The sequence below is a fragment of the Solenopsis invicta genome, chromosome 12 (genome assembly GCF_016802725.1).
Source record: "Solenopsis invicta isolate M01_SB chromosome 12, UNIL_Sinv_3.0, whole genome shotgun sequence".
NCBI classification, from domain to species: Eukaryota; Metazoa; Arthropoda; class Insecta; order Hymenoptera; family Formicidae; genus Solenopsis; species Solenopsis invicta.
The window spans coordinates 6,225,455-6,237,990 of NC_052675.1; the positions used below are offsets into that span (position 1 = coordinate 6,225,455).

A 12,536-nucleotide genomic window follows, 5' to 3' on the forward strand; every position below is an offset into this window, starting at 1 on the left:
AAAGAAAAGTTATGCTCATATCCTAGTGGTAATTGATGCATTCAGCAAATTTGTACTCTATCCAACCAAGTCAACGATGTCTGATGAAGTAATCAACAAACTTAAAAAGCAAGCTATTACTTTTGGTAATCCAAGACGGATAATAATTGATCGTGGAACGGCGTTTACCTCGAATGCTTTTTGCAAATACTGTAAGAAAGAGAACATCGAGCATCAATTAATTACCATAGGTGTTCCTCGGGGCAATGATCAAGTTGAAAGGATGAACAGATCAATCATCGCAATGATTACAAAGTTATCTCTGGAAAAGCCGACAGAGTGATACAAACATGTGGAACGGGTACAGCAGTTCTTGAACTCATCCTTTAACCGGAGCATTGGAACAACTCCTTTTAAAATACTGATCGGACGAAATATGAAGTTAACCAATGATATACAGTTGCGAAATACTCTTCAAGAAATGACTTTGGATTTGTTCCAACAAGGGAGAGAAGAACTCAAGAGTGAAGCCAAGAAAAATATATTAAAGATGCGAAAAGAGAATCGACTAACATTTAATAAAGGACGTAAACCAGCAATTCAATATAAAGTTGATGACATCGTGGCAATTCGACGTACGCAGACAGGACCTGGTCTAAAGATGCATCCAAAATTCTTGGGTCCTTACAGAGTAATTAAAGCAATGAGACACAACAGATATCTCGTCGAAATGGTAGGCGAACACAATGGTCCGAGGCGTACCAGCACGTCGGCGGACAATATGAAAACATGGCCACAGCACAGAGGTTGGAAATTCGATGTAGATCTTCCCTTGGAAGATGACGATGATGACCACGATATCAAGGATGTCGAGGACGACACCCACATCAGAATGGCCGAGTGTGGGAATATAGGAACGAGAGTTCGATTCTAGCGTTGTCATAGCAACTTAGAATTCATTTTTGGTTTGAAGTAATGTTGACGGACGATCTGTATTCCATTTTCGAATATTAAACTCTTTTTAATCCTACATTTATGTAACATTTAAGCTATTTATTTTTTAATTATTATTGATTTTAAAATTCGTTTAAAAAATGTTTCAATAACATCTATGAAAATTAATAAAAAATTAACCTAATTATATATATTTATATAAATAATATACTTTAATTATATATATTTCGTCTTTTCGATAACATAAATTGACCTAATCTATCAGTGATGTATAAGTATTAATATAAAGTGTTTAGAGATCATTACGAAGGATCAGTTTGCAGCGATCACAGAGATCAAGCAACGTTCACCGTGATCACAATTTGGATGGGTGACCGCGTGGAAATTTGGGAAAAAGAATTCTTAAGAAAAATATTATAAAAAAATGTGTTTAATGTAAAAAGGGACAAGAATCCATTAATTTTAATGTTTTTGAAAATCTTTTTATTATAAAAGTTTTTAAAAACATTTTTTAAATATTGTGTGCTGATTGAGACGTGAAAAAAATGAGTAATGATTAGAATTTTTGAGTATGTATACATAAGTCTCATTTGGAGAACGCATTTGAGGTTCATATCGCTCGCACGCATGAGTACCGCACGCGTGTGACCAATATGATTCTCATATGATGACGCATCTATCGGATACCGTGAGCTCACACCGTGCAAATAATCCGCACGGTATGCGCGCTCCTTGAACTCACTATGCGCGCATTTTGTTATCTGGGTGGTTCTTCTGCCTTTCTAAAATGTATAAATGTGTATGCACGCATGCACACGATTTACCTTTCTGTTTGTTAATTTACCATCAGAACATAATTTCGACGTTAAACAAGAATCTTCTATTGTATCTGTCAGTGCATATCGCAATATATCTATCACGTCCAATGCATCCGATTCAGTTGCTTCCATGCGTAATTCCAGTTTTGCCCTAGCCTATAATAAAGCAATATAAAATATTTTCCGTATTCAATTTAATTGTAAAATTAAAATAAATTAATTCGTAGAATTAATTGTAAGATAGCTCGTTTTTGGCCTTCAATTATTCACTGTTTTGATAATACGAGTAAGAAAATATCGTTGTTATAAAATATTTCATTTGATATAATCTTCGTTGCACATTGAAATAAAAGATTCCAAACCTCAGTCAATCGAATCATGGCTTCCAATTGTCTATTAAATATTGGTATACTGTCAAATTGTTCATTTTTTGACCGAAGTTCTAAATAATAATTCTGTAATATCGTTGCAGCTTCAGCAGATAATTTCGGCTTCACATATTCTCGAGCGTAAGAAATATAAGTTCGAAGATTAGACTGTGGTATAACCTCAGTGGATAATGGCAGCATCAACTTTTTTCTAAAATGTTTATTACGCAGTTATATTCACTATTTTACTTAACAAAAAAAATATTACAAAAACAACATTACAAAATTACAATATTATTAACACTTATTTTTCCTTATGAGGTCACTCGTGTCCGAGCAAAATTTTGCGCGTCGCATACGTCAAAAAGTACATGCTGCGCGCACCCGTACTTCGCTTAAAAAAACTTTGGTTAGTAAGGCCGCAATGGCACTTCTTAATAACAAACTTCTAATAACAAACATTTCAATAACTATGATCGACATAAAAGTTTCACAAAGTACAAGTGACTCCAACCCTTTGATTATCTAATATGGACTGCCAGTAGAAACTTCAGACTTCAAAGTCTTCAGACTGGCAGTTAGCTCATGCAACGGACAGAGAGGAACATCTATCCAACATCTTTGATATTTAAACCCTGCCCCATCAACTAAAGACAAACAAATTTAAATATACTTTAACCCTTAAACACACCAATCCTGATCAAATACGTTATAAAGTCCGGTGTTCATTTTTAACAACGCAAAGACCGTGAACGTAAACAGACGTTACATGAACGGCGCCATCGTGACAATACAATCGGAACTAGCAATATGTATCGATTTAGCCCTAGTGCAACTATGAGTCAGATGTAATCGGAATAGTGTCAGAAAAGTTGCAAATGGAAAGAATGATCACTGAGATTAATTTTATCACACAATGTAATAATCTTTAGGAATGACACGAAATATAACTGGTTGGTAATAACGTCAATCGGCTTTTGCCTTCTTCTTATAATCTCTTATTCGCGCGTTTAATCTATCTTTCTTATCTAATAGCGTTTTAAAAAACGCTATAAGTAGCCCGTATGGGCGTGGGGCGGATCCCGATAGCACACGAAACCGATAGCACACCACCACTCACAGCGGCCAAATGCCTAGAGTTTTTCCGTTGGTTGGGTTAGATAAGTCAAGATGATTGGTTGGTGAACTATCAGATCCCGTCCATGGGCACGCACATGTCTCTCATTTCTGGAGTCGCCTCCGGAATATGTAAGTACGCTTGCAATGGCGCCTTAATCCTACAGCGCCATCAGGCCGAATCACTTAATCACATGCATATACAGTGACATAATGAAACTAAAAATACAAGAAATTCGTACAACGTAAACACATTTTCTGGTCTGAAAACATTTTCAACTTTGAGAAGCTATAATTTTGATTCCAATCAATACTTTTCAATTTTTTTACAAATAAAAGTTCAGAATCTCAGAAATGTGATTGCATAATCAGCATTGCCAAAAAATAATTTATTGTGGAATTATAAAGAAAACATTAAGCAAAAATGAAAAATTGTTCAAAAATTCACTTTTTCTTTAAAAAATCATATCTTTGCAACACAAAATTTTTAAGGACTTTAAAATACAACATTTTAAAGCTGAAGAATTATACTTTAAAAAAAATTATGGTATTATTAAAAAATATAATTATGTAACAAGCAAATATGAGGTATTTTTGAATAATTCAATTCTAAACTAGAAAATTGATGTGTTTTATAATATATTTCTCACCCCGAATGCGGAATCCCTCTTTTCCACAGTACTGTATAATATTTTAACATTAGACAGAGAATATACGAGTAACATATGCGAATGGACCTGTTCGAACGTATTTTACGTACTGTACCGGTGTACGTGATGCGGGTACTCGGACGCGAGTGACTCCACAATGGCTAGTAAGTGTTAACATTAAATTATTAATCTAAACCAATAGGAAAAAAATTTTTTTTTAGGATGAGGAAATTTTAGAGATTTCAGCAAGTTAGCATTACTATTATTAAATTGATTCTCAATTTAATTATGTTTCAATTTAAAAGAACTGTGTTTGAAAGTGAAAACGGCACGCAATTCAAAATGAATTGAAACATAAAATATTATTTCAGTTAACGTACAAATAACAAAGAAATTGTTCGATATTTTTATAATTAGAAACTTTTAAATGATAAGGTCACAATTGATTACAATAAAAAGAATAAAAAAAACAACATCTTATTTTTGTAATAAAACAATATACAAATTATTATATTTCTTACTAAATCTTGTTTAATACATTTGGTTAAAATATTTTTTCCCTCTTTTGCTTTCCATTTTTCCTAAAAATTAATAATAGGATACAGCATTTTTCAAAGAAACTTGAAGATCATTGTTGTTAATAAACAATTTATTTCATTTAAAAATGTAACATCATCCCCCCCCCCCAGGGGATAAAACCCTATTTACCATTTAAAGTCTCAATAAAATATAAAAATTAAAAAAAATTTTTCTCGCTATCTTTAATATTTATAATTGGAAAAAATATATCGTAATATACGAAGATTTTCCGTTTCATCATCCTGACTTTTTAAGATTATTTAGATATTTAAAAAAAATAGATAAATTTTTCCAAAATTATTTTTTATCGTTTATGTATTATTGTTTGAAAATTAATTTCCTACATTTTTAATAAAAAATACAAATTTATTAATATTAGATCTATTTAACCTCTGTAGGGTTCATTGGTGAACATGATTTCAGGTCTCCATGGACCGATATAAAAACTTCGAACATCATTTTCATTAAAACATTTGCGATTGTCATTAGAACTAGAATGTTTTAAACGAAAAATATTGTCAAGGCTAATGAGAGTCAGCGCTGTTATCAATGCGCACAAGAAAAAGTTTATTTTATATGTCAATTAACAAACAATATGGACGTTTCGATTCTCTTTGGAGTCATTCTTAACATAATACAAATTTCGACTAACATAATAATCGTAACAATTAATGTAACAATTAGAATGTTTTACTTATCTAATAGATATAAATAACACTTCCCTGGTAAAAGTTTTGGAGTTAGGATTTTAATACAAACTTATCCGAACTTTTACAAACCGAAATCTGTGCTGGTTCTAAATCGAATCAAATTTGTAATCCGTGCATCAACTTCAAGCTCTATCCAAATGAATCCGAAACAGTCATGCAATCCTTTTTAAACCAGGAGTCCAATTCAAATGAACTCAAAATTTATCCTGATAATTTTTTTAATCCTTCTCAATCCGTGAGTCCAATCCAAACGAATCCAAGGCTCGTTTCAATCTTTAATCCGGGCTGTTTTCAAGTTTTAATTGGAACAAATAATCCAAAAAAAAAACTTTCTAACTATATTTCATTCTATCTTTCGTTTTTTATTCTATCCGCCTGAATCCATTTTTATCCAAAATCTGTATCTGAGGTGAAATGGATCTACTATTAATAAACCGTTATTGTTATCTTAAAAAATAGGAACTTCAAATAATAATAATTAAACAGCAAAAAGCAAGTTTGAAAACTATTTAGCCATTTTTCTTAAAAAAAATTCTTCGAATAAAAACCTTCTAAAATCAGCATAATAGGAGATACATTGTAATAATAATTTCATACCTTAAAGCACATTCATTATAAGAAACTGAAACTTCTTCATTGGAATTTGCATACAAACTGCTATGGACAGTCATAATATGTTTACATAGTAGATTATCAAAATGCTATAATATAAAGAAAACAATGACAAATCTTCTATTATTATATATAGAGAGAAAATGCCCTATCTTAAATAGCCCAATTGAATATTTCGAAAATCTTAATAATAAACTTTATGCACAAAATAATAAAATAAATTAATATAAGAAAAGCATATATAATTGTCTTATAAAATGGATATGTAATTATATACTACAAATTGCATAACTTTTTTGAGAAAAGCAACAATATATTCTTTATACTAATTGATTTATTTCATTATTCTACAAATAAAAATATTGAAATACTGAAATTCAAAAAATAAATATTTTATTTAAGTTATTGTGTATATATATATATGTATACACACACGCACGCACACACAGACACACACACACACACACACACTACTAAAAAAAAGGGAACAGACACCAAAAATTAGGCTGTTTTGAAATGGCTATAACTCGGTGAAAAATCATCGTAGATAAAAAATGAAAAAAGCATTTTGAAGTTTGAAGTTTCAACTTTAACGCTGTTTCAACAGATTTTCAAAGTTCTTTTATCTTCCTTGTCTTACGCAGCAAAGAACCACACCTTGTTTTGTTCCTTGAAATTTCGTATCTTTGAAACTTTACAGCTCGACAAACGGATTTTTTTTTAACAATTCAAATAAAACTTCATAAACTACAATATTTTACCTACAAAATGCTTTTTTTAAAATTTCTCTACCATTTTTTTTGACCGAATTACGCAATTTTGAAGCTAAACCTGCATTTTTTACAAATGACGTCTATATTCCGTAAAAAATAATTGTAGACAAAAAATTGAAAATGCATTTTAAAGCTCGAAGTTTCAGCTTTAACATACTATAAATGGTTTTCAAAAATTTTCTCAATTTCTCAGTGCTATACCTCAAAAAAGATACACTGTTTTTTCCTTAAAATTACATATTTTTGGCAGCCTGTAGTTCAATAAAAAATTTTTTCTCGACAAATTCAATGCAAGTACCATACAGTATGACATTTTCTCTACAAAACCCTTTTTTTGTTTTTAATTTTTATATAAATTTTCCTACGAATTTTTTGTCTACGATAATTTTTCACAGAGTATAGACCAATCATTTGTAAAAAAATGCAAGTTTAGCTTCAAAATTGCGTAACTTGATCAAAAAAAATCATAGAAAAATTTTAAAAAAAGCATTTTGTAGGTAAAATGTTTATAAAGTTTATAATGTAGTTAATAAAGTTTTACTTGAATTGTTCGAAAAAAATTCGTTTGTCGAGCTGCAAAGTTTCAAAGATACAAAATTTTAAGGAACAAAACAAGGTGTGCTTCTTTATTGCATAAGACAAGGAAGGTAAAAGATCTTTGAAAATCTGTTAATACAGCGTTAAAGTTGAAACGTCAAGCTTCAAAATGCTTTTTCCATTTTTTATCTATGATAATTTTTCGCCGAGTTACAGCCATTTGAAAATAATAAAAGCCTAATTTTTAATATCTAGAAAGTGTTCCCTATTTTTTTAGTAATATATATATACATACATATATATATATATATATATATATATATATATATATATATATATATATATTACTAAAAGATAAAATTATAGAAAATCAATATAATTTTATGAAATATCTTAACATGATATATATATATATATATATATATATATATATATATATATATCATGTTAAGATATTTCATAAAATTATATTGATTTTCTATAATTTTATCTTAATACTTTTATGTACAAAATAACTAACAATAAGAAAATCATAAAGTAACTTTACTAATTGCTGAATGATCACCTATATATGTTTAAGAAAATATTTAAGAGAAATATTAAAATATACAATAAAGCTCCAAAATAAACTGAAAATTAATTGCAAAAAAAAATTTTTTTATTTAAATTTTTACCTACAGAGTTCAGCTTTCGAAATATTCGGCCTATTTAAAACAGAACACCTTATATACATGTAACTGTTCTCTACAGGATACTCTATATCAACTTTTGCATTAAAAAATATAAAAAATGCACAAAGATGTTTCAGCAAAAGGATTATTACAAATAATGATGAAATTAATTTTTAAAAAAATTGATTTTTTAAAATCACATAAAAATCATCGGCACTTTTTAAAATAAGAACCTGTACTTTTTATTACATATTCTTGATGTCTAAATGTTTTCAAAACACTACATATCTACTTCTGTGTTTTACATAAAGCATTACGGAAATATGAGATTTAAAGTTGTAACGAACCGCTTTCCGACACCCCCCTCCCCCCTCCCAGACTGTCCACCCCCTCCAACCAAACATCCGTCGGACAACAAAAATCGGCGCATAGCGCCAAATAATTTACCAGATCTCTAGCAAGCGCTCGAACGCATCTGCGCGTTTCGAATATCCCCGCGCGCAAGCGCTTTCGCCCCGTCGCTGTCCGCTGTCACGCGCGCGCGCGTGATTCGTCCCGAGATACTCGAGATCGAGTGGTGGGAGATGCTACCTCCGTCCCGTTCCACCTGCTCTCCGCACATCCCTTCCTCACGATTCTGGAGTATATAAAGGCCGACATCGCCGAGAGAAATTACCTCTTTCCGCTTCTGACCGGTTTTTCGAGCAGAAGAGCACTAGGTCGAGACAGAGATCGAGCGCCTCGGTCTCTGCTAAGTCACTTAGCTTTCGACTTTCCAGAAACTGATCCAATCCGTTCCGTTCCGACATTCTCACCGCTACAACGGGCTCAAGACAGGCCTTGTCAAGCCACTTGAAGCAAGGCAATCTTTTATCGTATCTCGAGTCCGGTGCTACCACATATAAGGGAATACGGTGTTCTGTGCCTTCACCGCACTTGATGCCACCCAGCGATTACACCTGCGGTATTAACCGCTTCGCGACGAGCCACGTGCATCAAACGCCAAACGAAGCACGGATCCGTATACGCGCCGCGTTCCTACCGCATCGCGCCGCGCCGCGCTGCGAAGCTATTGTGCGGACCAAAACAACAAGGCCGCCGTCTCGAGAATCCGTGACGACACGATTCTGAGAACAATCCCGCCGTCTTCTCGGAAATTCGTCTCGCGACATTGTCGCCGTTGTAAATAGCCGATATGACTTATATTTTCCATCCGCAAATATAAATTGTCACGTTCGTCCGTGCGTTTATCTTACGTTACCTGTTATCTTGCGTTACCGGTTATCTTACGTTCTTTTCTTGTTACATTAGTCTTCTCATTACAACTATCTGATATTATCTGTTATATTTTTTATATTATTATTATTCTCTCTAATAAAACACTTATCTTTATAGCTGTAAAACTATTCTAATTCCTTCTGCGACCCTTCGCGCCCTCGTTCCCGTCCAACCACCGTCAGTACGCAAAGCGAGGTCGTTATAAAGTTTATATACCACTAGTATTCGCTGTATCCGATGTATATTGTAGAGATTAAAATACTGCTTTATTTGTAAAAAGCAGTATTTAGTAGTATTTGTTATTACAGTTGGGCAATACTATCGCGGTATCTGGCTATCCGGTAAAAATCAGTATCCGATACATCTCTCATAATTATTTTCTTAACCATGCAATTATAGTCACAAATACTTTTTTCTCGACGTATAGTAGTACACAAAACCGTCACTAGATGGCTGTTATGGCGTTCTATTTCTCGTAAGAAAGAAAACACGTAAATGGTATAAAAGGCAGAGCATTATGAAATTTTTCACTGACGTTCTATTATAGTAAAATAATTTTTCTGATGAATTCCCTTGAAAATTAAATCAAGTGAAAGATGTTTTAATTTACTATATGATTAAAACAAACCTTTTTAAACTTCCAATATTTGGAACCATATAAACATAATAGGTTAGGTGTACAACTATTATACATTTTATCTAGCAAGTATTTTACATACATAATGCAGTAAAAACCAATCTTAATTTTTCAAAATTGGTCAATAATTTTCAGGTCACAATTAGTGCATAAGTCACAAAATACACGTCATTACAATGTCGCTGTCACCAGAAATTTGGATGTTAGTTACGTGGCAGCGACGTGGCAATCACGTTTCGACATCAGTTGAAACGTAACATGCGACGAGTTAGCACGTTACAGTGACGTGCTTGTTTTGTTTTGTACAGGCAAGACGATGATCCGGTCAACAAAAGCAAAATTAGATTGATCCAGCTAATCAAGATAAAATCAACGGTTAATATACACATTAAAAATTTAATTGGTAGATAATTCTTCTGGAAGACATTGAACTTCAAGGCTTTAAATCAAATGTTCAAAATGTTCGCTAGTCCATAAACACAATCGAAGTATTTTTAAAGTTTTCTAATAATGATCTTGGCATCTTTGGAATTACTTCGCAGACTTTCCTTATTCTATTCGTCATGTCTAATTCGGTGGTTGAGACATTCTTATAAACAATATTTTTTAAATAAATTCTAGAAAAAATCCAGCGTATTTAAAGTTTGGAGACCATGATGATTGGTCCTCCTCGACATATTTAACGACATAGATATTCTTATCCAAAAAGATCCTAACATCACAACAAAAACGTTGGAACATTATCTTGCTGAAACCAACACTTTTGGCGAATATTTAATAGAATATTCTCAAAGTATTCTAATAAATTCTGATAAACTGTAAATAAGTTAGCGGATTATGTTCAAAAAAGTAAAGTCCGATGAGATTTAACCATAACATATGATCTACCTAAAGGAAAGAATCCAACGATGTTAACAAAAATCTTATCGATATCAATAAATTCACTGATGACCAATAATGACAATTAGGTCTATTCAGTCTCTCAATCTTATGGAATGTTACTTTATCCCCCAACAGGATAATTTCAAAAAAATTGTAGATATTCAATATATCGAGTACCCATCTACAAAATTGTGCTCGCATTCTGTGATTATCTGCGTTTAATTCCTGTACCAAAATTAGACGGTAAAAATAGTATCAAACTAATTGTAATATTTGATGATAATATTCCATGAATAATAGCTCTTGGAATCCCAAGTTGACAAATACTAATACGTAAATTTTAGAAATCCATTAGATTAATGTCAACATTGTAAGAATGATAGAGATGATTATTGTTCTAAAGTCTGTGTTCTATGTTTGACAGCGTGACAACGACGTTGTAATAACGATGAAATGGATTCTCTGTAAGGATTTTCTCTTGTTTTAATATTGTGGATTTATCAATTAGTCAAGTGCAATCAGGATATCATTGAGCATAGATCTGTTTCACGTCTATAATTTCTATGATATTCAGCAAAGATAAAAATTGTATGTAATATTATTACTCTCTATTCTCTAATCGGTAAAGATGCAATATAGGTTACAATTCATCAATTTTATTGATTGTGATATTTGTATAATCTCAAATTAACTGGCTATTTAAACAGATTATTCTCAATCAGAAAAAAATATATTCGTTTGCCTACTGTTTCTTCAAACGTAAAGCTTTAAAATTAAAGTTCTAAAAACTAAACGTATTGCTAATTTACATATACACATTGAGTGTATAATTAGACGATTGAGAGAATACGAAATGTTAAATCGCACGCATGTATTTATCATAATTTACTGCTCCATATGGATTCAATAGATAATAACGAGTGTATCAGCATTAATTAATTTGCAAAAGCCAATACCTAATAAAAATTTAAAAAATAATGTAGCATCGTAAAGAACAAACGGTTTAGTTAAAAAGTTATAACAGTTGTTAAATTTAAAATAAATTTAAAATAATAAGATAACCTTTCTCGTGTATATTTTTATATTTCAAGTTTTACATCATTTATGTTCCATGATTTTTATAGATTGTATGTTCAAGATACTGCTTCAGTTTATCTACATTAAATTCGTTAATTTTGTATCGCGATAAATAATTACATTTATTTGGAGCACCGTTTAGATGACGCGTGTGAGACAAAAGAAAGAGCCATTGATTTGGCCACAGGACATGTGCCAAATATGGTAATGGTCTAGAAACATTACCATATAAGGCAATAATTTGCAGTTCGGAGCGCATTAAACAAGAGATTCACGCTTGCACGCCTATATAAGAAATAGGGCTCAAGCCCTCAAACTCACAGTTCGTGCTCGGTCAGCAAGCATTGCGTCACGCGTCTCATAATTGTGTTCATATCTCGTGTTACCTCTTGTTTTTCCTTTAATTTTGATTAATTAAAGTTACTTTTCACTAATATCGCGTTCTTGCCCTTCACTCTCTTTCCCCACATACGCCGCAATTAGCTTACGTTCGGCGGATATCATGACCCCGATCATTGTATATCATTGTAAGAAAAATATCTTTCCCACAGGGTGTTCTATCATTGATTTTGTGAAACATTTATCATATTTTTCCAAATAACGGTTATTTGTCTTAAAACTTCAAAATTTTAAACGATTAGCGATGCAAACAAGACCTTTCTTTTTACCAGTAGCAAACATTTGTATATTTATTTGCGCTTACGTTTTTTATTATTTTTCTGTTTAACAAAAAGTAATGAAATTAATAAACAAACAAAATAAAACAAAAGTTAAGACTCTTATAAATAAATTAAAATTAGGGAACAATGAGCTCAAGAGCCACGCAGGATGTCAGACGCAAATAAATAAATCAACGCATAACTCCAATGTCAGGCAAGCGTTTCGACCTTTAATG

At 31.8% G+C, this 12,536-nt stretch overlaps 1 protein-coding gene across 6 annotated transcripts in view; it reads right to left on the reverse strand.

Moving 5' to 3' along the window:
* Window positions 1–12,536, reverse strand: part of LOC105199212 (DNA helicase MCM8) — a 164,226-nt gene that overhangs the window by 38,056 nt on the left and 113,634 nt on the right. For 5 of the 6 annotated variants that reach the window (XM_039456005.1, XM_039456002.1, XM_039456001.1 and 2 more), the window contains 3 exons: window positions 5,772–5,875; window positions 2,114–2,330; window positions 1,758–1,907 (listed from right to left, as the gene is read on the reverse strand). In XM_039456005.1, the coding sequence (XP_039311939.1) occupies window positions 1,758–1,907; window positions 2,114–2,330; window positions 5,772–5,875 (471 nt within the window). The remainder of the gene's footprint in view (window positions 1–1,757; window positions 1,908–2,113; window positions 2,331–5,771; window positions 5,876–12,536) is intronic. The other variant, XM_039456004.1, reaches the window with a different exon arrangement.